Genomic DNA, 25228 nt, shown 5'->3' with positions numbered 1-25228 from the left:
TTTTTAGCATCTTCATGGCAAGGGTCCAATTTGGCCCACTTGAGAGTTTGAAGTACCCTTGTGACACATACCTGAACTGGTGACGTTGAAGGCCAAGATGCCGCCGACGCCTGGGCTGATGTCCCTTTGACAGGAGACGGCGCTGCTGGAGAAGTGGACGCCGAGGGCGCTCTCGCGGTAAATGAAGCAGAGGCGTCGGGCGCCGTGCGACGTCCGGCTCAACGGCGTCGTGATCAGAAAGTGTGTCCCGTTGTCCTCCCACCCGCCGTGACACGAGTACGCTGGAAAAAAAAACACTGTCAGTTTTTTCGCCTAAATGAATCAAACTGAGCGTGACACAGAGAGAAGGAAAATGCCGGAGCGCAATCCCCATTTAGGAACATTTTTGCACCGAAATGCCAACCAACGAAAAGTCAAGAGAACTTTGCTCTTTGCTTTGCAATGTGGGAATTATGGAGCTTTTATTTTTAATTGCGATTTGCATAATGTTTTTGAAAAAATAAACAGCAACAATATTACGTAAATAAATATTAAGACAGAAACAATTGAACTTCAAAGACAACACAGGAATTTGATAAATTGTTCGTTTCGAAAGAAAGAAAAGGATTTTTTACCTTAACATTAGTTTCATTTTTCAATATAACATAGAATCTTCTTTTTCTAACAATTAAGAAATTATAGGGGGAGAAAATTGTTGCATTTTTACCATAAAGTATGGAAAAATTGAGGAGGGGGATTAAAACACATAATTTGAATAAAAGCATTTTTCTCAAAATAAATATTTACAACATCAAGAAAGGAGATTTTTAATAGAAGAGTATTAAAAAAATAGTAAACTAATAAATAATGATAGTAAATTCTGATTCACTTTTTCAACATTCGAAGAAAATTAAAAAAAAAAATATTAAAAATTTTACATGAATTCATGGTTATCAAGACTGATCAAGACAAACACATCTTTCTTAAAGTGTTTCTCAAAACTAGGACAGATTTAATATTCAAGTTTTCAAACTAATAAATGTAAATTAAATCAATAAAAAAACTTCATGACTTTAAAAAATAGTTATTGCTATTTTATCCCAATCCTTACCTGATATTGTGTCCGTCCGTGTGCACTCGGAGCGGAACTCCATCGTATCCACGTTGGTGCAGCCGACGCGCAGGCTGGTGAACTCAGGTGAGCAGCCGCCCGGAATCATGGACGCCGCGTTGTCCACGGCCTGGGAGGTTTGCGCCGCGCTGTTGGCGCTCGACCGTCGTTCTTCCTGGCTCAAACCCAGCACGCTGAAGCGGCCGGAGTACGGACAGTCACGAGACTCGGGACTTGAAGCTGGAATTAAAATTCACTCATTTATATTTGTTTGAATTATATTTTCCTACCAACTTCATGGACAATATTTTTTTTAAAACTTTTTGATTTCTTATATAACATAAAATGATTACTATTTACTCTGCCATACCTATAGTTTGAAAAATTGAAAGATAATGTTTTGATAAATTTGGTACACTCGTATGAGTGATGAATGAAAATCATTCGAAATTTGCAATCGTATGCAAAATTTTTAAGTTCCCAATCATATGAAAATGATCAAAATGAATTTTCCTCAATGAATTAATAAATATAAAACATTACAAAATTTTAGCATTTAAATGCCATAAATAAAATCTTTAATATAACCAAGTGATGAACATTTCAGGCCCAAAGTTAACAAGAAATTTAATCAATTTTCAAATAAATGATCGTATGTTATATTTCATAATAAGATAATATGTTGATAATTTTGGTACTTACTGACTAGCGTCACATAAGGCAGAGTGTTTTTGTCAAAGTGGTGCGAGTGGCACGCTTCTTCGGGTCTCCGCGAAAACAATCCTGCAAACCAAGACGTAACAATCAGTTTTTCAATCAATTTGCATCTGTGCGAGCGAGCGAGAGAAGGGAAGAGGGAACGCTTTTAATCAAATAAACGAGCAAAAACTTTCTGCTCCGGCGCGACAAACGCAATTAATACATATAAACCCTCAACTCTCTTCAGTTTTCGTCGGGAAATTAATGAAGGCGTCTCGTGAATTCCGTTTATTCTTGTTGTGCAAACAGCACGATTAATTAGCAAGGTCTTGTTTGCGTCGCATCTCTGTAATTATAATTACACGTGTGCGCGTCTCTTGAGTTAAATGCGATTTGCAAGAAGTGCTGTCCGTCCTTTGAAGTACTGTGCAGAAAAAAAAATGCAACGCAGACCTTTGAGAGTTGCTGGAGTTTTGTGTCAGACAAAAAGCAGCGTGGGAGTCGGAGAGAGAAACATGCGAGTGAACAGAGTTTGAGGAAAGGCTTACCTGTTTGTAATTCAATTACGTGAGCGTCTCTCCTGTAGAACATCATGCACACGTATCCACTTTGGCTGAAACAAAACACGATATCTTTTAGAAGCTGCGTTTGATGTAAAGAGAAAGCGAGGTGAGTGAGGTTGGAGCGGGTCAAAGCTTTTTCCACTGGACTCCAGATATACATGCAAAAAGCTTTTTAATTTATGTTAAAATTTCGGAGCTTAAATTATTGCATAAAAACAATTAAAATTCAGGACACAAGGAAAGTTTCATAGAAGATGTTTTCCAATTAATTTTTACCGGTGCATATGATGAAACGGCATCTCATAGGTAAATATTATTAGTTAATTGTTAGTTAAAAATTAAATAAAAAATATTTAAATATTACTGGTTTGAACACCTTTGATCCTGATTAATAAATAAATAAATTAATTTATATTTCAATTCGTCTGGATCATAATTATTACAGTTTTGTAATTTTACTTTTGTACATTTTTATAAAGAGCCACAAATGAACTTTCAGCTCAGATTTTCACTCCACTATGCTAACATTTTCAAAACCGAGGAAAGCGAGGGTAGGCAACCGGCACGACTGATTAGAAAAGTAGGTTGCCTAAAATCTAAATATTTATTTAATTGAAGTTGATTTTGAAAATGTGTTGCGAAAATTGGTGTTGGTTTGGAAATTTTTCATAAAAAACTTTCAAACTGGAGGAAATGCAATAATCACATTTTAGTTGAAATTCCCTCGGATATTCTATTGCAAAATATAATTTAATCTAAATTCTTTGCAATTGAAATCTTATAGATTTAAACATCATTTATGCTCCAAATTAAGTCCTTTTTAATGCAAAAAAAAATTCATGAAGAATTGGTTTCTATGCTAGTTGTTTGATAAATCAAAATTATTATACATATAAATTCAGCAGAAAAATAATTACCCCTTTTATTAATTATTTTTCATTCACAAAAAATATGCCCTTATTTTAAATATGAAGGAGAAAGTGTCTCTTGAAAACTTTTCTAACATGTGGCCCGACCAGCACTTTGGCCATAAACGGCGCGAATTCCACACACCAATTATGCCCCCGCGAGACAGCCATTATTCACCTCTGGCAACTCTGCAACTTTTGAAATCAGTACCGTCGACTTTGCCAATTAGCTGCAATTACTGTGACGCCCGTGGAGCAGAAAGTGTCTCGCGCAAGAGGTGACAGAATAAAAGCGACGCGTGTCTGGTGGTGTGGCAGGCGCACATTGTTATGGAATGGATGTCATCGTCGGTGCACCGCAAGCACGCACAAAGCTGCTTTAATTACATGTGAATGAATGCCGCCCCTGGAGGGCGACGCGGGAAGAGTTATGTTTGTGCAGCAGCTACAACGTCACGCTCGCCAGATTTACCGTTACCAATAACCCTTGCCTGCCTCCGCCACCCGACCGCCTTGAGACAATAAAAGCGACGTGCACATCATCGATCCGATCCCCCTGCCATGTGCTTTAAATTTAACGCCATGTTCTTACAACAATTTTGAGAAAAAGATGATATTTGAAGAATAGTCTTTAGAAGCGTGATGCAAGAAATTTTTTAGAACTTTCAATTCAACCAGGAAGTAAAAGTCCGAATGTATATCCTTTATTGCACTATTTCCGTCAACCTGAGCGGAAAACGTTAGACAAAATAAATGCTTACAGGGAGAAGTCCCAATCGTAGAAAAACCCCCCAGAAAAACAACTTTAGGATAAATAGCAAGGGGGAAAGAAAATAGAATGAAAATAATTTCTGGGTGGGGCTTTTAACTTCCATGAGGCTATTCAATGGATTAATCTTTAATTAATTTTTTATAGAATCTAATATGTATATATCTTTATGTATACATACAGAATGATTAAAATTGGATTAATTCCTTTAAAACGAAATGAGTATAAACTTTCCCATTGATGCTTGGAAAAATTTAAAAAAAACTTCTGAAAACCCAAACAGAATCCAAAGATGAATATTTTAACCCTTAATTCGCTTTACAAAAAGGTTATAATTGTAAAAATTTCAGAGATTAATAATGGAAAATATAATTATGAAGAGAATTTTAGTAGTTGGAATTTCGGTGGTGAAACAACAAAGTGTTTCACCGTCCACATATTACCAGAGTTATTTGTTCATTATTTCATACAAACGCTTGCTTCGTTTCAAAATTTGACGGTGCTTACTTAGAAATTCCATGGAAATAAAAAATGTAATAAATGTAAAATATTAGAGCTCCTCTTTCAAGCAAAAATGGTTACATCAAAATTTCAACAGTAATTAATTAAATTGAACCGCGTTTATTATATTGAAAGCGTAAATTACACTCGTGAAAAAATTAAATATTTATTTCTCGATTTGTTTTCTAATTTTTGCAGAACACAGCAGTAAAGATTACTATTATTATTATTATTATTTGAGGTAATGTGCTAAAAAATAAAATAATACAGAATTGTACTACTTAACTAATTTTCATCATCATCAAAAATTTAATTTAATTAATTTAAACAATAAATTTTTATTGCAAGAAATGTCTATTATATATTGATTGTATTATTTTTAGTTTTTACATTAAATTAACATGCTTAATTACACTTTTTTTTAAACACAATCGTATCCCTTTAAACCTTCCCGATTTTGTGCAAAGAAAGGGTGTTTTGCGTTTTGGCAGGGAACTTTGGTGCTATCGCGCGCGCACACCGACCGGAATTCGACGCAATTTCTCCGTCTTTTCTCTTTGGCGCGGTGATATATGAATTCGGGCGGGCGTTCATTTTTCGTTGGCTGCTTCCTACACGGCTGGCGGGTAATGCATGCTAGATTTAACAGCTAATGGAGCGGGCCAGAGTTACGGCGCAAACTTATAGACACTTGACGGCAGCTACCCGTTGTGCAAAGTGGCCCCCTCGTTGTTCCGATAACGCACAATGACGTGCCGAATATGTATGTGTGTGGCCAGGCCAGGCAGCGGCACCGCCATAAATAAGCGCGGCATTCCCAGCGACCTTCCGAGCCGCCGCATAACATTTTAATACACGCGCGCAGCGAGCGGCAGAGCCATAAATGATAATTTGTTTGGTGACCTCGCAACTTTGCACACAGGCCACTTTGTCGGCCGCAAAAATGCCCGCCGCACAAAACGTGTCAGCCGCACGCACTTTACGACACACGCCCCGAAATTCCTCGGGCAATATTGCAGCCGCCCCGCCGCCGTACTTTATCGATGTTGCAGTTTCACCAAAATTATTAGCGACAATAAGCACCCTTTCCATCCTGACCCAATGGACTCCCCGTACACTTTTCGTAAAATCCCTTCGGCCGAGGCGAGAACAAAAAGCCGCAGCAATTCTTGGTAAAATTTGAGCAAGGAGGAGAGTTCTCTTTCTGTAGAAAATTTCGCACTAAAATATTTTCTACATTAAACAATTAAAAATATAATTTTTACTTAAAAAAAATTGGAAAGGACTATAAATTCATTTTAACTTTTAAAAAATACTGCACTCCAGCTAGGAAGATTCAAAAGTGGATTTTCTTTGCAAACACCTAGTAAAGGATGCTATTTTTGTCTCAAGTAAATTGAATTAATGCAGAAGTTCCAATTGAACAAAATAATATAAATAATTGTGGTCTTTTTTAATCTAGTTGAGAAGGAACAGGATCTGAAGCAAGATAATTTTCTTTCAATGTCAAATCTGAACAAAAATTATGGAAATTTTTTAATGTATGTTAACAAATTAACACAAATTTCATTGTTCCCCTGCAATAATCTTCAAGCATTGTAAAAAGGCTTGTTTTGTTGGAAGATATAATGTGCAGCGAGACAATTCATTAAATTTTACCTTTTCCTGGATTGTCTTCTGAAAATATAGAAAATATATCTCACTTAATTATCCACAGGTGGCGAATCTTTCACACACACAAAAAAACAGGTTTTTTTAATGTAATTGTATATTTTTTATACAGAGAATATCTTGATTGAAAAATGAAGAAAGATCCGAAAATTCAATATAAAAAACTGTTTTTATATAACAACCGTTTCAATTAAATTTGATTTGCTCCACACGATCAATATTATTTTGATTCACTAAGATTGTCTCTGGGCTCTTAAGATTTAACTCGGCTCCTCACGCCCGGCGCCAATAACAACAAAACTAATCCAACTCGAGAGTTCCTTCCGAACAAACACATCCAATCACTCTCGGTCGGCACCAGAAATAACAATATAAAGGAAAGCAAGCTTGTCCGGAGCCAACAATGGAAGCAATCTGGAAATATTGCCAGCTGCTGGGAAAATATGTAGGGCGTAGGTAGAGGGGCCGAGAGAGTTATGTGGGCCGCAGCCAGGGCAGTAAATCACGGGAAGAGGATCATCCCGGCAACATTTAATTAAACTGCATTCTGCGCGCGAAACAAGAACAAAGGGGCAGCTGCAATTGATTGATCGCGCGCTCCGGGCTCGCTCGTTCGACACGTCAAAAGAAAACGCGTGATTTTTGCCGGGGGAAAAACTTCAAAGCGCGGCCGCTCGCGTTTCGCTGCGCAAAATTCATGAGGTGTCGGTGCGTGCTCGGTGGATCAAAGGGAATTTCATTAGGCGCCGGGACGAGGCGCCCGGAGATCACTCAAAATTAGGCCACCTATAATCAGCGCGAATCTTCACCTTGCCAAAGGTTTGCGGCCTTATTGACAGGGCTGAACTGCAAAAAAAGGTGACAGAAAGAATATCTTAATCAACAATTTTTTAATGGAGAAAAAATTCAGAATTTACTTGACGCAGAACAAAAATAATTAACCTTCATTTAATAAAGATTTCGTGTAGGGAGAATTTTATAAGAATAAACGAATTTTTAAAATCCATCAATTTAATTTAAATTTGTGATTTAATTTTTTTTAATATGAATCAGCCCACTCAGTTAAAAAATAAATATTTCAGCACAATTTCAAAATATTAATGTATAGGAAAGTCTCCAAAAATTAGCCCAAAATTGTAAATGCATTAAAAATTGTTCAAATAATTTTAAATTATCACAAGTTCTTTTTACATAAGTTTTCACATCATAATTTCAATAAAATGCCTCTCGCAAAGATCTATTGAGATCTATTGTCCCAAATATATATATATATAAAAATTAGTTCTAAACAGACTCTTTGGCCGCATTCTCTGTATTATCTATAAAAAGTAATTACAATTTAAAAATTTCATTGGTAACATCAAAAGTGTGTCAATTTGCGTCATGTTGGTTTTTATTCTAGTGGCTCAAAGACGCCAACTATGAATTTCGCCACAAACTTCTTTGAAAAATGGAAGACAAACAAACGCCATGACGAGGAATGTAAAAGCAGGAAAAGTTTTAAAAAGGAAAGTTTGACAAGTTAGAGGCGGGCGTGTTTTTCAACCCTTTGAAAAAAGAGCAGGACGCGGTGGTTGCCGTGGAAATTAAAAAAGCTTCTTTTTTGCACGCCCGTGGCAATCAATGAATTATGAACTCGTCGGGCCGCGCACGTATTAACAGTAAATTTCCCTGGTGGCGGGCGCTGTATTATTTCACGCGTGCCTCCCGGGATCACATCTTGAGCTTTGCCTGCAAAAATGAGGGAAAGTCTGCAAAGCATTACAAAGTGCTTTGCTGCGTTATTATGATGATTATTATTATTTTGGCTGCGACTGACGGACAATAAAAAAATATTGTACGGTGCTGGAGTAGAGGGAATAGAAGATTTTCTTTTTATCTTTTCTATTTCGCCAGAAGAGTTATTGTTGAAGGAAACGGGCTGAATTAATATTTCAAGCGGCTGCAGAAAGAAAAGCTTTGTCCTCGATTCCGCGAGCTTGGGGAGGCGGCGGCCCAGAAACAATCGTTCAGATCGCTGCTTTTGATCGCTCAACCTTGCCGTTCTTTGTTTTCGCCGTTTTCTTTGCCACTCTCCAATCACCCCCAATTCTACGCTGCGAAATTCCATTTCCAAACACAGCCAGCCAGAAAGTTCACTCACGTTTTCAATTCGAGATAAACACAGATATAGAGGTTCTATCAAAATTGATCTACAATGAACACACGCCTGGAAAATTCAGAAACTATTTTACTTTATTAACTTGAAATTTTTTATCAACATTGACCATATTTTTTATGTCGAAGGTATCCTTTAATTTATTTAGCTCACTTAATCTTGGATTATTCAGCTGACGAGACTGGTGAAATTTGAAATAATCATTACTTAATAGCTTGCATAGAACAAAAAAATTCGCAAAACAAAATAAATATTTTGCAATAATATTCCTTTAAGATAATTGTAATTTTTAAATTGTCATTTGGAGTGCAATTTTAAATATAATTCAGATATTTCTGTACCATGGTTTCCCAGCTCAGTCGATTTTCAACCTCAGGATTTGAGAAGATACGATTTTCACTGGCACGCGTGCCAGTTGGAGCGGATTATTTATTGCAGTCCCGGACGCGTTGCAAGTGCATAGCGATTTATGGCGACGCCTTATTAGGCAGTCACGCGATTCGCAAGCCTCCCTATATATAAATCGCGAAAGAGATAAAAAAAATCTAAAGCGCAATTGATTTATATCTGGCAGCGCGCAATTAGCAAGGCAAATAAGCCTGCTGGCAGCAAAAAACAAAGGAAATAGCGGGGTTGGCTGAAGTCGAACTCACCAGCCGGAGGTGACGTGGGTCACGATGTGCGCGACCTCGGCCGTCACGTGGCGGTCCTCGCTGCAAACGACGCGCATCTCGCCGCCGTCGGACGCGTTTGCGATTTTCAGCGTCGTGTTGCGATGGTGGAATTGGTACGAGCGTCTGTAGTCGAGCGTGTGCCAGTGAGGAAACATGGTGATCCAGTTCGGAAACTTGCATTTGTTGGGCGATGGAGCTGAAAATTGATTCATTTTAAAATATCTTCTAATTTCATTGAAAAAAATATTAAATTTTTAGTTAAAACACTATAGGTGAATTTAATTTAAATTATTGGGTGGAAAAAGAAAAAGATGGCGATCAGACATTTTTCAGGACATTTATGTTAGGATAATTTTTTCAGAAATTTTAGGAGACACCGATATGAGGTGCTTACATGTAAGTCAATAAGCATTGAAATAATAAGCTTTTAAACTTAAGTTCTAAAATTGAGCTACATAATTGATTGCCAAGATCATCCTAATATGTTATTAATTTTTGCTTGGATCAACTTGGATCTTTGATTTATTTTGTTAGAAGCAATTTTTTTAAAATTAAATAGTTTTGTATTCACAAGGTAAACAAAACCATATCGCTCTGTTACTGTTTTGAATACTCCATTACAATGTCAACCTTTTATTTACAGTTTATTTACCTTTTCTGAGGATCATGGTGCGCGATCCTTCCATCGGCGTGAAGAGGCCGTTGCAAGTGGCATCACCTGACTGAGCCACCCAGTAGTCGACGGTCTCGTCCGGCGACTGCTCTGTGGCTTTTTCGTACACAAAACACCTGTAACGGTCTTCGTTGGATGTCGCGTGGCTGTGATGCACTAAGCCGACCAAATACCGCGAACTGCCCTCCTTCCACGTCGCCAGACACTGCAACTCCTCAACTGAAACAACAAATATTCAATCAATTTCCTTCTTGAAATTAATATTTATTATAAACCGCTGTATATTTTTTTCAATAAATTTTTACCGACGATAATTATTGTTGTTTATTTGTCCAAATTGTTACATTGATAACTGCAAGTACAAATGTATTTATATTTTTTTGTATAATTATTATTTATGTCAATTGCTTTGAGATTTCTCATGGGGTCTCAATGTATTAATTAATTAGTAAATTTTTCATAACCACAAAAGATGTTTTTCTTCTTTTACTATTTGGTCACAATTATTGCTCCTTACAGTTGCCGTTTTATTTTCTCTGTTAGTTTTGTGTTTTCTCTTGCCTCTATTTTATGCTTCAAGTAAAAAATGTAGACAAAAATATACTTATAATTCTAATTTTCTGCAGGCAATATGTTTACAAGCTTACAAACCAATGTCCATACAAACTGCTATTAATTTTGTTCTTTATTAATATATTTAATTAACAGGTTCAACTAAATTGAATCATTTCAAACGCAGTGAGTTTTAGTTAGAAAAACAAAAAGTCTTTGAAAAAGTCAAATAATTACCAACGTTTCCCTTAACTTCCAAAACCAATCTTAACACAAAAAATATCCTCTCATTAACGCGATTTTCAATTATAAAGCGATCTGATTTAATGAGGCCTGAATTTACCTCTCAAATTATAATTGAGATCAAAAAGGACCAAAGTGGCGGTGAACAGGAAAAAGCTGCTGAATTTTCATGAGAGCGGGTCCTCTTTATTGGGCAAAGATTAAAAGTTCAAAACTTTTTAGACGTGGCAGCACAGCATATAAAAAAGAGACGAGCAAGAGCGTGCGAGTTTTTCCGCAGCAGTGAATTTTAAAAGATGGGATTTCCGCACGTTTATCAGGAAAAAGCAAAACGAGCCGCGGATTAAATCTTTCCACCAGAGTGAGTTGCGACGAGCTCCAGTCGCGCACCGAAAAGGAAGTGTGTATTTTTTGCCTAAATGACATGCAAACTATAAACAAGAAAAATAATCCAAATTTATTATATATTTATATATTGATTTCATAAATGAATTTAGTTGCAAATTGTGTTTATTGATCTATCACAAATTTGAATTTACACAAATTTTAAGATTTCATGTTGCTTAAAGCGAGAAAATGAGAAATTAAAAATAAATGATAAGTTCATTAACAAAGGTAGGTGGAAACATAAAGAATCAAAATTTCCTTTAATTGTGTATATGTTAATTTTTCATTGAAGAAGCAAACAGGCTAACGGGAAGAAACTCCTATTTTGGCGGATTTTCTGAGGTAGGGCAAAGGAACTTGGCCATCTTCTTTAGGAACAGAGTTTTAAAAATTTTGTTCACAAATTGAACAAAAAAATTTAAATAAATTTGAAGTTTTCAAAAGTAATATTACATATTTAAAATAAACCCAATCAATCCCCAAGTACAATTTTAATAAAATTGTGGAAAATTATTTGGCACCAACAAGATAAAAGAAATGTAACTTAAATTGATTCTAAATAAGGTTCTTCATTATTTTAAAAAAAATCTGTAAAAAAAATATACTCAATTAATTCTTTTAAAAGAATAAAAAAAGATGCTTTGATGAACATTGATTGCTATGAAAATAAAATATCTCCGTATTTCCACTTTTATGCCAATTAACAAGCGAAATATTTAGAAACGAGCGATGAAAGCGGAACGGCTGCAGCTTTTTGCCCTTTTTGATCTGATTACCATCATCATTACCAAGTGGATGAAAAACGTCGCCCCGCCTTTCAAAGGTAGACCGACTGGGTGAACTGCCGTCGGGGACAAAAAAATTCTCGTTTGCACTTTTTGCAGACGCACAAAAATTTTCCGAGACTATTATGCCGACGACAACGTCTGAGAATTTCCGTCTCTTAATTGTCTCGGAAGCCGATTTGCATTTTCTCGGAACTCATTACTCGCGTTTAATTTAATTTCGCCGCTGCGTACAAAATTCATAATTCGTCGTCAAACATTGAACGATTTTCCGGCAGGACGAATTAATGCTTTTGTGCAAATAAACATTCGCGTGTTAAACTCGGCGGGATTAGTTTGATAAGGCGCGCGAGCTAAAGTGCGATAATAAATAAACAGACTAATTGTTCTCTCTCGCTGGCTGCTGCGTTGTCATCCGCGAATTTATGCGAACGTCGCTTGTCAAGAACAAAACACGCTCGCGAACAAATAAACAAACACCCACTCACTCGCGCACACCGAGCGGGGTTATCGTTCCTTTCGCTTCCGCACTTCCATTGTGTTATTTGGCCAAGTAATTTCTCCGCGAACCGATTGTTTGTTGAATCTGGCGCCAACTTTGGTAAATGTTACTTCCCCTGAAACGCGAGGTTGTTTGATTTGAAACCAGTATAGTTTCAAACCTCGGCGTGCTGATGGGATTTGAGTAAGGATTCGAAAATTTAGAATTTTTGCCGTTAAAATAGAGTTTAAAAACATACCTGTTAAGAACTATTTCAATAAATCATTATTTGAATTCAGATATAAATAAAAATTTAATTAAAATTTTAAATTCTTTTATATCATGTATCAGTGGTATCAATGATAATATTTTAAACAAATTAAGCGTTTTCAAATTAACCTTTCTTAGAAAAAAGGCCATAAAAGTAGTTTTTGTACTCGCATTATTTTAATTTGAATGATAAAATCCGCTAAGATTCATTTTCAGACCAAATCAAAAATTAATTTTCAACCAGTCTACACACAATCAAGCATAAATAAATCGTAAGATTTAGATCTACATTTAATTTTAAACACAAGAATGCTTGGAAATAATTTTCTTGCATCTGTTTCCATTTGATTATATATATTAAAAAAGCAAAATGGGCTTCTGTGAGTTTGAGTTATAAATTTTATTACAACAACTTTATTTTGAATGACAATTCTTTGATATCTCGTACTGAAAACTGGTAATTTAAAACTACGTGATTCTAGCATTAAATTCCACTACCCTGTACCACACGATGTGGCAGATTTGCAATTATCCGCTTGCTTTTAGTGCTGTTCTGTATGCAAATTTAATTAACTTGGCGGATGGATGCCCTCAGAGGATGTTCACTATACGCAGCACATCCCTCGGCAATAATTTGAAATACGCGCTTGATTATTTTCATATGTTTACACCAAATTTTGAATGAATTTGCGTCACATTGCAAAATAAACTTGTCATTTAATTAGAGTCAGATTATATTTTAGATTATCTTAAGATTTTAAATGTGCATGAAACTCTTTAAGAATCTTTCTGTTTCACTAGAAATGTTTTAAAAACTTTTTTCATTTGACGAGCATACATTTTTCCACTGTCATATTAATTAAAAATACAAACTTTCCACACAATCAGACCATTCTAATTGCACTGCGAGTCGCTCTGTCCCTTTTTGCAAGCGTAATGCGTTATTCAAAAATTAATGGAGAGGTCGGTATAATAATAAAAAAGCACACAAACAGAGATGAGCCCATTACTCGGGAGCCGACGGGCCTTAATCTCGAATTAAAAATACACCGCGGACGCCTAATGGCATTCATATTTTTTGTGCTGCGCCATTTATCTGTCGGTTACGACGCCGCAGCTGCCTGGCTCATATGTCAGGCGCGAGATTCTTGGCGTGTATTATTTTAATTCAGCATTTTTCACGCGCCGCCGCCGCCGTCGGCAGAGGGAAATGCGAGGAATAAATTTCGGGGCTAAATAACCGGCGGCCCCGCCCTCAGTGTTAAGACACCTACGCCACACAGGAAATTGCCTCTTAAATCAAACTTTCAACACTTAATAGATTGTACCACAGACTTTTTTGCTGCTTTAAATGTTCCAGGCGATCTGAGGAATTTATGAAAAAGACGATTCGTTAGACGCATTTCATTCCTGGTGATCTGCTTAAAAAAAAAATTGTTTTTATTTTAGAAACTTTATATCCAAAACACTTGTACAATAAAATTTTATGTAATTTTTTTTTTTAGGAAATTAAAAGAATTGATGTTCAACCACCAAATTTAATACTGATCATTGTAAGTAGAATAATTAAGAGTATCAATTTTTCTTACCATTAGACAATTTCATATTTCATACTCGTCATCAATCAGACAGCGAAAATAATTTTATTTACCAACAAAACTTCTGCCAGTTTGCCTTAAATTTTTTTTCTGATACATAGATTGGTCTTCAAATGCTATTATACTGTTTAAAAATAATAAAAAAAATCAAGAAAGATCTTTAGTATTAAGGAGGAAAAGATTTTAAGAAGTCAATATTTTTGGCGTGATCATTTTATGAAATTTTCAGATTTAATGAGTTAACTTTAGCTGCAATAATGATCATGAAGATATAAAAATTTAACTAATTACAAATAAAACGTCTCCATAAGTCATGTAAAAAGTATATTTTATTAATAAAAAATATTTTGCTTTGATATGTTATTTCGTGTTATTTTATCTCTTGTTGTTATCAAATTTGAATAATTTTGAATTTGAAAATTATATATTAGGGCAGAAAATGCCCTTGATAAATAAAAAAAGTAAAACATGACGGAACAATAAAATTCAAGGAATTTTTTAATTTTCAGACTTATTACAAAAAGTTCCCATGAATTATAAAATAAAAGTAGAAAATAAATTTCATGTAGAATTTCAAAGAGGACTTTCGAAGAGGCTGGTAAAGAGCGAGTTTTATGCCTACACGGTCACTCACTTAGTTTGCAGGCGGCGTTGAAAGGACAATTTTTCCAACTTTTGCACGCAGCACCGCATTCGGAATTTCTTTAATTTCCCCGAGGAATTTCGGCAGCTGACGTATTTTTGACAGCGGACGGGCGATTTTCGAGAACACGAGTCTGCACTCGCTGCAGAATAAATTGAGTGGTCACTTGAGGGCGCGCAAACGGAGAGCGAGCGGCGTGTGCGCTCCATTTGGCCGGCGGCTTTATTAATGCGCTCTATTAGTCACAAACGCGGACCGAAAAACTTTTCCTCTCTTCCTTCAAATGGGTCGTATGATTTGGACAGAAATACACGGAAAGTTTCTCAGCGCCCATCAAAGCAAAAAGGAAAGAGAAACTTCATTTTTTCCTCGTTCGGTTTTTTCCTCATCTAGTGTCAAATCAAGCGAAAATCTGTCACGAGAAATGCAAAAAATTTCCCCTTTATAATTCGTCCGCTTGAAATGATTAATTCGCAGCAGTTTGAAGAGGTGATTCTTCAACGGAATTATGAACAAAAGTTGACATAATGCAAATATTCTAAATGATTGAATATCAGATTTTAACGATTATAGATTTATGATTTTGAAATTATTTTTCAGTCTAAATTCGTATTTAAAAGGAGCTTAAGTAGGGCCCGAAAGTCTTTAATGGGTAAAAATTCATGTTTTTTAAACTAATGAAAATTTTTATTTTTTTATTCCAATCGAACTGCAGTCGAATAAGTTCCTTTTTCTAGATATATAGCTTTCAATCATCAAAGTTTATAAAGGTCCAAAATATGAAGGAAAAAAAGGTGATGATATCTCTTATGTTATTTATGTTATTTTATCATCCTATTCGACATCAACAGCCTGGCCCTGATATATGTAAAAAAGCAATTAGGGCAAAATGAAATGATAAAATTTTGCAGTGCAAATTGTTCTGAATCCGTTGCATGTAGATCTACTTTTGCACAGATCCCGTTGAAGAATCACCTGAAAACTGTCGTGAATTAATCCTTTGGCGCGTAACGAGATTAAAGCCCCGGGCTATTATTTCTGTCTAGAGACAAAAATCACGCTGGCGTTGATTTGCATGGCGAAGATTTGGTGCCGGGGATTAGTGAGCAACAATAACAATAACGACGGCAGAGAGAGAGAGAGAGAGAGAGCGAATCTGCACCGCTGTAATCCCCCGGTATGTAAATGACGGCGTGTGTGTGCGAAGGGACGTGTTTTTGAATTATTAAGGCGCCAAGTGGCGGTCACTCACACGTTATTATTACCCACCCTTTGTGTCGCCGTCACACAAGCTGAAATATGCCGCCGAGCAGCAAAGCCCCGATCGCAAAGCCGTTCCACTATATGTGCAAGGACACTTGTTTATGTGAAATATGTATTAATATATACCAGACTGGGAGAAAGGCCCTTGTAATTGGCCGTTATTAGAAATTTCCCGGTACACTTTGTCGGGAAATATTTCGGAAAAAAGATGGGATAATAGTATCCTGTGGAAAGATGGTGATGGAAAGGGTCATTAATAGCCCTGAGCTAATTGCAAAAGAGAAACTAATTATTGCAAAATTGTAGACAACAAAAGTGGGAGATTTATCTTTTGGAAGTAAGGATGTAATAATAATAATAAACTCTAAGTATGAAAACTTCATATATTTAAAAATTATTTATAAAATCATTCTAATAATCAAAATTTTAAAATTAAACTTTAATTGATAGGAATTTGGCAGTAGAAAAGTAAAAATTAAAAAATTTGGTTCGAATCAAATTCAAAGTTTCATGAGAGCAAAAGAACTTTATTTTAGCTATATAAGTGGAAATAATTGAAAAATAAAATAGGTTTTTGTATTAGGCATAAAAATATAAATGACATTTTAAAGGTTAACCTAAACGCCATTATTAGAATCAATAGAATATCATCTCTTTCAAATCTCTTTCTGATTATGGAACGTTTTGTAAATTTTTATATCGTATATTTTTTATCACATATTTTATGAAATAAACAGGTCAAATTTTAGTGAGGAGTGCTTCTATAAGATTACAAATCCAGGTTTGCGTCTGCGTGGTCCAGCTCAAAAGGTAATCGTTAAATTTTAATCAGTTAATTCACAATTTAGCCAAAACGTATAAGTTAATTGTGCCCTGACGTAACCATCCATTCGTGCTAAAATGGGTGATCATCACATTTTGCGACAAAGGCGTATGACGGAAAAGCTCGAGGCGAAATTCCGCAAATATTCAATATCCCTGTTCAGCCGGTTGCCTACCTTGCTAGGCTGAAAATCCATTGTTCAGCCAGTGCTATCGGCCGATAAACTGATGGGATGGGTGTTTGCTCGCTTAAAAGGGTGTCGACCGGCGGCACGTTCCTTGGCTGTATCAATTTTTGCGCGCATTTCACCCCAGAGCCAGCCAGTGTTGTCTGGGCCGCTACGTGCGCGACACTTGAAAAGGGCTCAGGAATCAATTTAGTTCAGGAGCGAAAAGGGAAAGCGATGGACGCCTAGATACGCCTGGCCAGAGTGAAACTGAAAGGATCGACGGATAAAACTGATGTTGGCGGGATTTAGCTTCGGAGAAAGTGGAAGTTTTCGGAACGGTTGATCTTCAGATTATGCATAGGTATAGGGAAAGGTTCTTTGGCAAAACGCAAAACTTAAATAATTTATAATTAGATGAAATTTAAGCTTTCTCAGAAATCTTCATCCTTCAAATGAGGCACTAGTAAATAAATTTGAGTATATCTTTGAAGCTATTTTAATGGATTTGATTTTTTAATTTTTGATCAAACATGGCAAAATTTAAATCACTGATATTTTGATATTCCATTTAAATGTTTCAGGTAAAAAAGCTAAAAATTTGACAGGGAGCTTTAAATTTTAAATTTGTTAAAATTTATGTCGTAAAATATCCGAAAAACTTCAAAATTAAGGAAGATACAATTATTTTAAATTGAATGCTAATAAATGAAGGTGGAATTAAATCTATATTTTTATTATTCTTTAATTAATGAATTCTAAAAAAATCAATAAATTTCTTGTGCAATAATTGAAAACGCTTGTATTTTGAATTATTAGTTTGTTTGCAATTGACGGAGATTTTTTAATATTTCTAAACATGATGTATTTGTACTGAGAATATAAGAATTTTAGATTAATTGTGAAACTACTTAAAATCACGTAACTGTAGGTGCCAGAAATCAATTATAACTTCAAATGTCTCTACATTTATTCAATAGTTTTATTCAATCTATATGAGATTAATTAAATAAAAAATGGTGCAAAAAAGTCTGGAATTTTGGTAAAATTCTGGATTCTTCTTTTAAAATCTATATTCATAATGAGAGAAGAAAATGAAATATTTAGAAATGAACGTTTTTGACAAGATCAATTTATTATTTTATTCAACCAGCATTGAACGAAGAAGATTTGTGTGGCAAACAGGTCTGGTGAAATGAACTGCGGAAAGTTCTCTAGCAGAGGAGCTTTTTTGGAGGTATTTAAGTAATGGATAAGTTGGCCTAACGCACTATTAATAATTGAGACGTCGTTTTTTGCGGTTGGCGCTAGGAAATCGAGGGACCGGTAGCAGGTCGTCGGAGGAAGCGAGAGTCAATAAGTCGAAATGGATCGGCCCCCGGGGCCTTCCTGTCTGGCGGTATTTCTTCTTTCTTGCCGCGCGCTCGACCCCGCCTTCGTCTTAATTAATTAGAAAACGGCGAATGTTTTCGACTTGACGGGCTGAAAGAACCTTTTGACTTCGTCAGCAGTAATGAAAGCGTTATTATTTGCCATCCAATTAGCGAGGCCGGGGTTATTAATGCAGCGGACCAGAGCTAAATCCAATCGCTCGCTTTTCATCTTTCCTTCTCTTTTGCACACGCGATTCTGCCTCGCAAAATAATTTCAATGCGGGAAAATACGCGAGCGCTTCAAAAGCAGCACATTTCCATTCAAAAACGTGCACGCATAAAATAAAAATCAGTCTGCAATATATGTTTTCTAATTGAAATTCATTTTACCAGTTGCAGAAGTAATTTGGTTAAAAATAATTTAGTCCTTTTTAAATATTTGAATAAGTATTTTTTAAGGGTGTTGCACTTTTTTCATAGTTTGTTGATTTGTAAATTGTGTAAAAAGAAATCTGCTAAATGAAATGACTCATTTAAATTAAAAAATTCATATTAACGAATTTTTTAATTTAAAGTTTCCAAAGTTACCTTTGCTGAATATTTCTGGACCTTCTTTAGATCTAAATTTTCTTAAACGATATTTGTTTTTAATTATAATTTGTAAATAATGTAGCACTCACCAGTGGACTCGGTGCCGGAGACGTCGGGACACGCCTGGTACCGCAGCAGCAGGCGCGAGTCTTCGGTGCAAGAGTCGACGCTGGAAGGCGGGCTTCGACACTCGCCGTGCCCGCGGTTGTACGAGAAGGTGAAGGGCCCGCGGAATGGACACTGAACTGGACTCGCCTCGACGCGGAACATCGAGTACAGAAGGGCGTCGCCCGTGATCAGCGAACACAAATTCGGCAGCGCCTCTTTAGAATGGCAGTATGCTGGAAATTAAGCAAAATTTTAGTGAAAACTATTCTGACAATGAGATGAAGCTACCTAAAAACAATGACAAAATTTACATCATGCGACTTCGAAGGATTTGAAGGACCATGTTGTGTGAATTAGTGGATTTATGGATTTCTCTGACGTCTTTTAGCATTTCTTAAATTGTTTCTTTGGCGATGTCTTTAAGTTCACATGAAAAAAATGCTATTTGCTGAATCTTTTGGTTTCAAAAATTTTCAAATTAAGGTTTGATACAGTATGCAGTAGGAGTTTTGATATAGGATTAATTGGTCATTTATTTAATTTTACAGTAAAGTTGTAAAATTGTTTGCAGTATTTAACCTGTAAAAACCGGAGTGTTTAGGAATTTATGGATTTTTTACCAATTGTATCATTTTAAGCTTCAAATGGAAAGGAAAATTATTACCATCAGCGATAACAAATTTGACAATCAACCACTAATCAAAGTCATCTGCACTACATATTATGGCTTTGGTCACACGAATTTTTAAATTTAATCGTGCATTACAGAGAAATTAGGCTTGTTTTTATAATTTGCGTGTGAACAATATTTGTACACCATACTATGATTTTATTAAAAATATAAATATTATTACAGAAATTATTGAATAATTAAATTATAAACATTTAAAAATTAGGAAAATTTTTAAAGTATCTTTTAAAAATTAAATAAAATGGTATTTAATAGAAATTACTTAATTTTTAAATGCAAAATAAATTAAGAACATATAAAAAAAACATAAAAACAAAAGTAATTAACACTTACTCTCTTTGTACTGTAGTACATTGTGGTGCTTCTCGTGGATAACGACGCATCGAAAGCAGATGCCCTTGCTGCAACAAATAGAGCAAAACTCAATTAGGGCAAAAATCCAAGCCAAGTTGACACAACACGCGATCGAATTCTAGCAAACAAACGCGCGTTTTCAGCTTTGGCAAATTTGATCAAAGTCCACTCTCGCCGGGAGGTAACAATAAACAAAAAGCGCCATTTCAAAGCCCATCAAAACAATCAACAGGGGATTTGGGCCGCTCGTTTATTTGATTAAAATAAATCAGCTAATGCTACGGCCCGTTACGTGCGTGTTACGCAAGATTGTTATTGCCGCCATCCGAGCTGTGAACGCGCAATTATGTTCCATCAGGGAGGCGCTTTTTGCTCCGGCGGCGATTTCGAATCGTCCATTTATCTGGCCGGCGGGTTTTTTGCCCCTGCGTCCAGGTGGAGGATACTTTTTTACCTTTCCTTAACAAGGCTCCTGTGACACGACGGCGACATGATCGTCTGACAGTGATGGATTCCCCTGTTTTGCGACTAGTCCGATCTGACGTCACGCCTCCTTCCTCCTTGGCACCCAAACAGGCGCAATATTAATGGACGCGTCCCACACCGATTTCCTCTGGGCCTTTCTTTCCACTGAACGGAAACGTTCTTTCCGCCCATCCTTCGTTTTCGATTCGCATTCTTATCATGCCCAAATAAAAAAAAGTAAAAAGCCTCTTCGTGAGGAAAAAGCTTTTAATTTTTTTCTTTGATACTTTTGAAAGATACAAGATACTTTGAAAATTTAGAGATTTAAAATTTTTGAAGAAATGATTAAATACAATAGAACTAAAATAACATTAAAATGCAATCATTCCGTTTCTTTAAATTATTTTAAATGCCGATAAATGAATTGTTTAAGCGAAAAGGCACTGTTTTATTTTGATAGATGATCATTTTCTAATCTAGAAGCGCGGCGTGTACAAAATATAATAAATAATAACAAGCAGCTATGCTGTCATCGAGTGGCGCAAATGATAAATCTCAATTAGCTCTCGGCCGACTGGAAAGCAACAGATAAAAACTCGGCCGGCTCTTTCCGAGTATAAAATAATGAATAAATTATGTGCGGAAACATGGCCCGTCTTCCACCCCGGGCAACCACCGCGCGCACTCTGATTAATTAACAAAAGCGGCTGCGATTCGCCCAGACTTCATAACGAGAGAGACGGTTCAAACTTTCTTTTTTTTCGCCCAGCTCTCTCTAATTAAGTTTACTAATGAAATAACAAGAGAACAATTGGGCCAACTTTTCGCCGGATTAATCAGCAATATTAACTTGTTTGGGTTTTCATCCGAGAGATTGGCGTTATCTTCATGCGAGATAAGAGGCCCGGCCGTGCCAGATAGACCGGGCGGATTTATTTGTTTTGGAAATAACCAAGATGAGCAAGTGGCTGTCCTGCTGCTTCGTTTTGCTGCTTCTTTGTTTGGCCCTCGTGAGTGCTCTTTAGACTTTTCGGATTGCTCGTTTTAAGGGAAGGCGCATTTCATTTCGCAGGCGGACCCAAAAGCGGAATATCTTGGCCCGTCCGAAGACATTTACGACGCATACCGCACTTTCAGCGAGCTGAACAGCGAGATTGCAAAATTCCAGGCCAAAGCCACCTCCATTCTGTTTGGGGACATTTTAATTGAGGCCACCAGTGTTTACGAACGAGTCTTTCAAAATCTTGCTGCTCTTGGGGTAAAAGATTTAAATCAATGAAATGACTGTTTTAAATGATTCATAAATTGGAAGTGAAAATGGAAAGTAGGAAGATATATTTTTATTGATTACAAAAAAAAAAAAATGTAGCGTCAATAATCATGTTTTAAGTAATATTCATTCAAAGCTATTTAAAAATAAAACTCACTTTAAACCATAATTTCAAATAAAAGAAAAATTGAATCAAGGGAGGAACATAATATAGAAACTGCAAAATCAACTGGATATTACACGATTTCGTATTAATTTTTCACAAGTACATTATTAAAATTTTTAATAAACAGAGCTATTTTATGTTTTTGAAAAATTAATAAATCAAAATAATTATTTCAGGCAAGTGAGCCCCTGGTCGACGTCTCTCGCGCCTTGGCTTCGGAAGGCACAAAGTTAATTCACGTCCTGCTTAGCATAATCGATGAAGGGTGTCTCAGTTTCGAGGAACGCCTTCTTGATGCCAACGACGATCTTCGGGATGGAAGGTTCGAGGAGGTGCCCGGGGACTATGTCGACTTCTACGAACGCAACGCGATAATCGAGGCTGCCTACGTGGGCATGCTGCCCATGATAAACACGACCCTGGTTTTCCTGGAAGAATCTTCGCTCGCCGCTATTGCTGACTTGGTATTAATTATTCAGTTTGATAATTGACCCTCACATAACTTCAAAAGTGGAGAGCGTAATTCCAACAATGAAACGCGATTCAACTAAATCTGGTTCTAAATTATTATCATTTCAAATAACGCGCATCATTGTTTTAATTGAGAAACAATCTTAAATGATAGTATAGATAATTAATTAGAATGAAGATAAAGATGTAAATTATTTTTATGTAATTATTCAATTTTCATTCAAAAACATGTTTAACGTTAACAAAATATCTGAAGAGAGCCCAAAAATTTTACTTTCGAGCACATACAAATTGTTGTTCTTATTTTAACGTGATTTTAAAATATAATTTTAAAAAATGACAGTCAAAGGTTTATTTTAATTTTTTTTTTAATTTTAATTTCAAATAAAATTCTCTAAAGGTTGAATAAACTGACCGAAGATAAAAAAAATATTAACCTTTATTTGCCTTCATGGTTGTAGTGAAAAATATATAAATAAAACAATTGTTACCACAAAAGTTTTAATGTTCATCCATTTATCAGAGGGGGAATCCTGGTCAAAAATTGAAAATCAATAATATATGGTTAAATTTCATTGAGAGAAGAAATACAACCCAAAAAATGATTTTACCATACATTAATATTTTCCTACATTTAACTGAAGGCTCTGCTGGCCATTATCATTAAAATTCCCGTCCCCTCATCCAAAAAAATCTTTATCTTTAGTTTGATTTACTTGACTGAACCTATATATCATCTTCTGTTTTTGAATTGAAGGAAGGACCACTCGTGATTGAAATCCACGGAGAATTGCAACGAGGACGAATATTGATAGAGGATTCGCTTTCCTCATTTAGCGTAGCTAAAATTTTCTACAACTCAGCAGTGAACGCTTCGATGGACGCTCTGTACCAAGTGGTCCGACAAATCCACCTCACGCACGCCTCCACCGGCAGAAAATACACGATCAATAAACTTCACTGATTTTGATGAGACGAAATGAGATTTTGCAATCATTCCGTTTTCCGCAGAGATTTCTTTCCGCAGATAAGATTAGGCGCTGCGTAATGAGCCAAAGTAGATTTTGTACTAAACAAAAATGAAGGTGCGGCCCAACAGGTGTTTGGGGCTTTTCCTCGTGCTGCTGGCGGTTGGTGAAGATTGTGTCTCTTGGGAAAATTACAGTGGAACTGGTTGCAGGTGAGCGCCGAGTCCAAGGACCTGCAGACGGACGTGGCCAAGACCCAATCGCACATGGCCGACTTCATGCGAGCCGCGAGCGCTCTCAATTCGCACGTCAGGCAACTTTACGGCATCGCGTGCCTCGATTTTTCCACCTCGGTTTTGCTCGTCTGTGATCAAATGACGGCCTTGCAGGTTTCTCATTTCATTTTTTACTTCAGAGCCTGGTGATGCTTTGATTAAAAGTTAATTATGCTTAAATTACTTAATAAATTAATCTAATTTTGAAGGTATAGATAATCATATAAATTATTTCAAACTATTTTCTTGATTGAAACAGATAATCCTCCGGTATTTTCCTTGCTTTTTGAGTTATTTTATAACGGATTTATAAATTTTACAAAGTTTCAAAGTCATTTTAATATGGCTTGAAAAAACATAAATAAGAATGCATTTTACACATTTTTACAGTATGACACACGATTATTTAACAAAACATTAATACTATTAAAATTATAAAAATGTATTTTTCCATCATAAATTTATTTGAAAATATAAAAAAATCCTGTTTCTTTTTTCCAGCTAGATCTACTAAAAATCGGTTCTCATTTTTTGTTTCTATTCAGGTACCGCAGAAGGTGATCAGCAAAATAAGGGCCCATGCTGGTTTGCTGGAGGAAACTGCCGGCGTGCACGTGAACGCGTTGCGAGAAACAATCGACAGTTTCAACCGAACGCTAACCGCCGTCAACCAGCAGTTGATTTTCGTCGACGCGGCCGACGCGTCCACGATTAACGAGTTGCTCGAGGCCTTCAAGTGGAACCTGACCGCGGCCGACGCCAACTTAGAGGCGGCGCTCACGGCGATGCTATCGAACGGCCAGAGGGTGGAGAACAATGTCCGGGAGGCGACCGACAAGCTGGTAGGCCCCAATTATTTAAGCACACGCTGATTGTAATGCTTTCGCAGGGCGGGCCAGAAATCGCACTAATTTACGAGCTAATTGGCCGGTGCAAGGCCAAGTTCAGCACGAAAGAGGCGGAAGCGAGGAAAAGCGCTGAGATTCTCAGAGCGCTCGCTGAGGTCACCACAATGGCCATCAACAAAGTGGTGGAGCAGTTGGAATTTGAAGAGTTCAACTTTGGCCAATTCGATCTTGGTTCTATGTTATAAAAAAAAATGCAAAATAAACTAGTTACTTTTAAAAATGGAGTTATCATGATAATAATATTGTGTTGATAATGTTTTAATTGTTTAAATCTGCCTTGAATTAATAATTTCTTTTTGATTCAAAAACGGTTTTTCTAGAGACTTTTCAAAAATATAATTATGGTATAATTTTTAACTTTAGGGATTACTTAAGGAAATTAGTTTTTATTTCAAATTGTGTATCAATTTTCAACGTTTAATTAAAAAACCCTTGGCTTATGTAAAATATTTAAATTTATTTTTTATCCTTGAAAAACTACTTTCTAAGGACAATTTTTATAACTATAGAGACCATCATAAATTGAAATTTATGCATCACAGTTCACAATACATTTTCGACTTCAATATATTTGAAACGTGTTCCAATAAATCAAAACACGAGTTCTGATTTTCTAACCTACGAATGAAAATATAAAAATTCGCTAATACCTAATCCATTGATGTTAATGA

The 25228-nt window shown here is 36.1% G+C and overlaps 2 protein-coding genes across 8 annotated transcripts in view; one reads left to right on the top strand and one right to left on the bottom strand.

The window, feature by feature from the left end:
• Nucleotides 1-25228, bottom strand: part of LOC132201685 (uncharacterized) — a 167582-nt gene that overhangs the window by 1468 nt on the left and 140886 nt on the right. For all 6 annotated transcript variants that reach the window (XM_059628090.1, XM_059628057.1, XM_059628048.1 and 3 more), the window contains 8 exons: nucleotides 20014-20081; nucleotides 18971-19222; nucleotides 9686-9925; nucleotides 9013-9229; nucleotides 2338-2402; nucleotides 1793-1873; nucleotides 1091-1330; nucleotides 72-281 (listed from right to left, as the gene is read on the bottom strand). In XM_059628090.1, coding sequence (XP_059484073.1) covers nucleotides 72-281; nucleotides 1091-1330; nucleotides 1793-1873; nucleotides 2338-2402; nucleotides 9013-9229; nucleotides 9686-9925; nucleotides 18971-19222; nucleotides 20014-20081 — 1373 coding nt within the window. The remainder of the gene's footprint in view (nucleotides 1-71; nucleotides 282-1090; nucleotides 1331-1792; nucleotides 1874-2337; nucleotides 2403-9012; nucleotides 9230-9685; nucleotides 9926-18970; nucleotides 19223-20013; nucleotides 20082-25228) is intronic.
• Nucleotides 21403-24983, top strand: LOC132201718 (uncharacterized). 2 transcript variants are annotated; one of them, XM_059628131.1, is made up of 7 exons: nucleotides 21403-21509; nucleotides 21572-21757; nucleotides 22112-22399; nucleotides 23164-23536; nucleotides 23587-23763; nucleotides 24195-24491; nucleotides 24539-24983. In XM_059628131.1, exons 4-7 carry the CDS (start codon nucleotides 23486-23488, stop codon nucleotides 24740-24742), a joined length of 729 nt encoding a protein of 242 aa, XP_059484114.1. In that variant the 5' UTR covers nucleotides 21403-21509; nucleotides 21572-21757; nucleotides 22112-22399; nucleotides 23164-23485; the 3' UTR covers nucleotides 24743-24983. The 2 variants fall into 2 exon arrangements, with proteins under 2 accessions (XP_059484114.1, XP_059484102.1); XM_059628119.1 differs by lacking the exons at nucleotides 23587-23763; nucleotides 24195-24491; nucleotides 24539-24983 and having other exon boundaries at nucleotides 21409-21509; nucleotides 23164-23464.

Source organism: Neocloeon triangulifer, unplaced genomic scaffold (genome assembly GCF_031216515.1).
Source record: "Neocloeon triangulifer isolate White Clay Creek 2 clone unplaced genomic scaffold, ASM3121651v1 ptg000001l, whole genome shotgun sequence".
Lineage (NCBI taxonomy): Eukaryota > Metazoa > Arthropoda > Insecta > Ephemeroptera > Baetidae > Neocloeon > Neocloeon triangulifer.
This window is presented reverse-complemented; position numbering and strand designations above follow the sequence as displayed.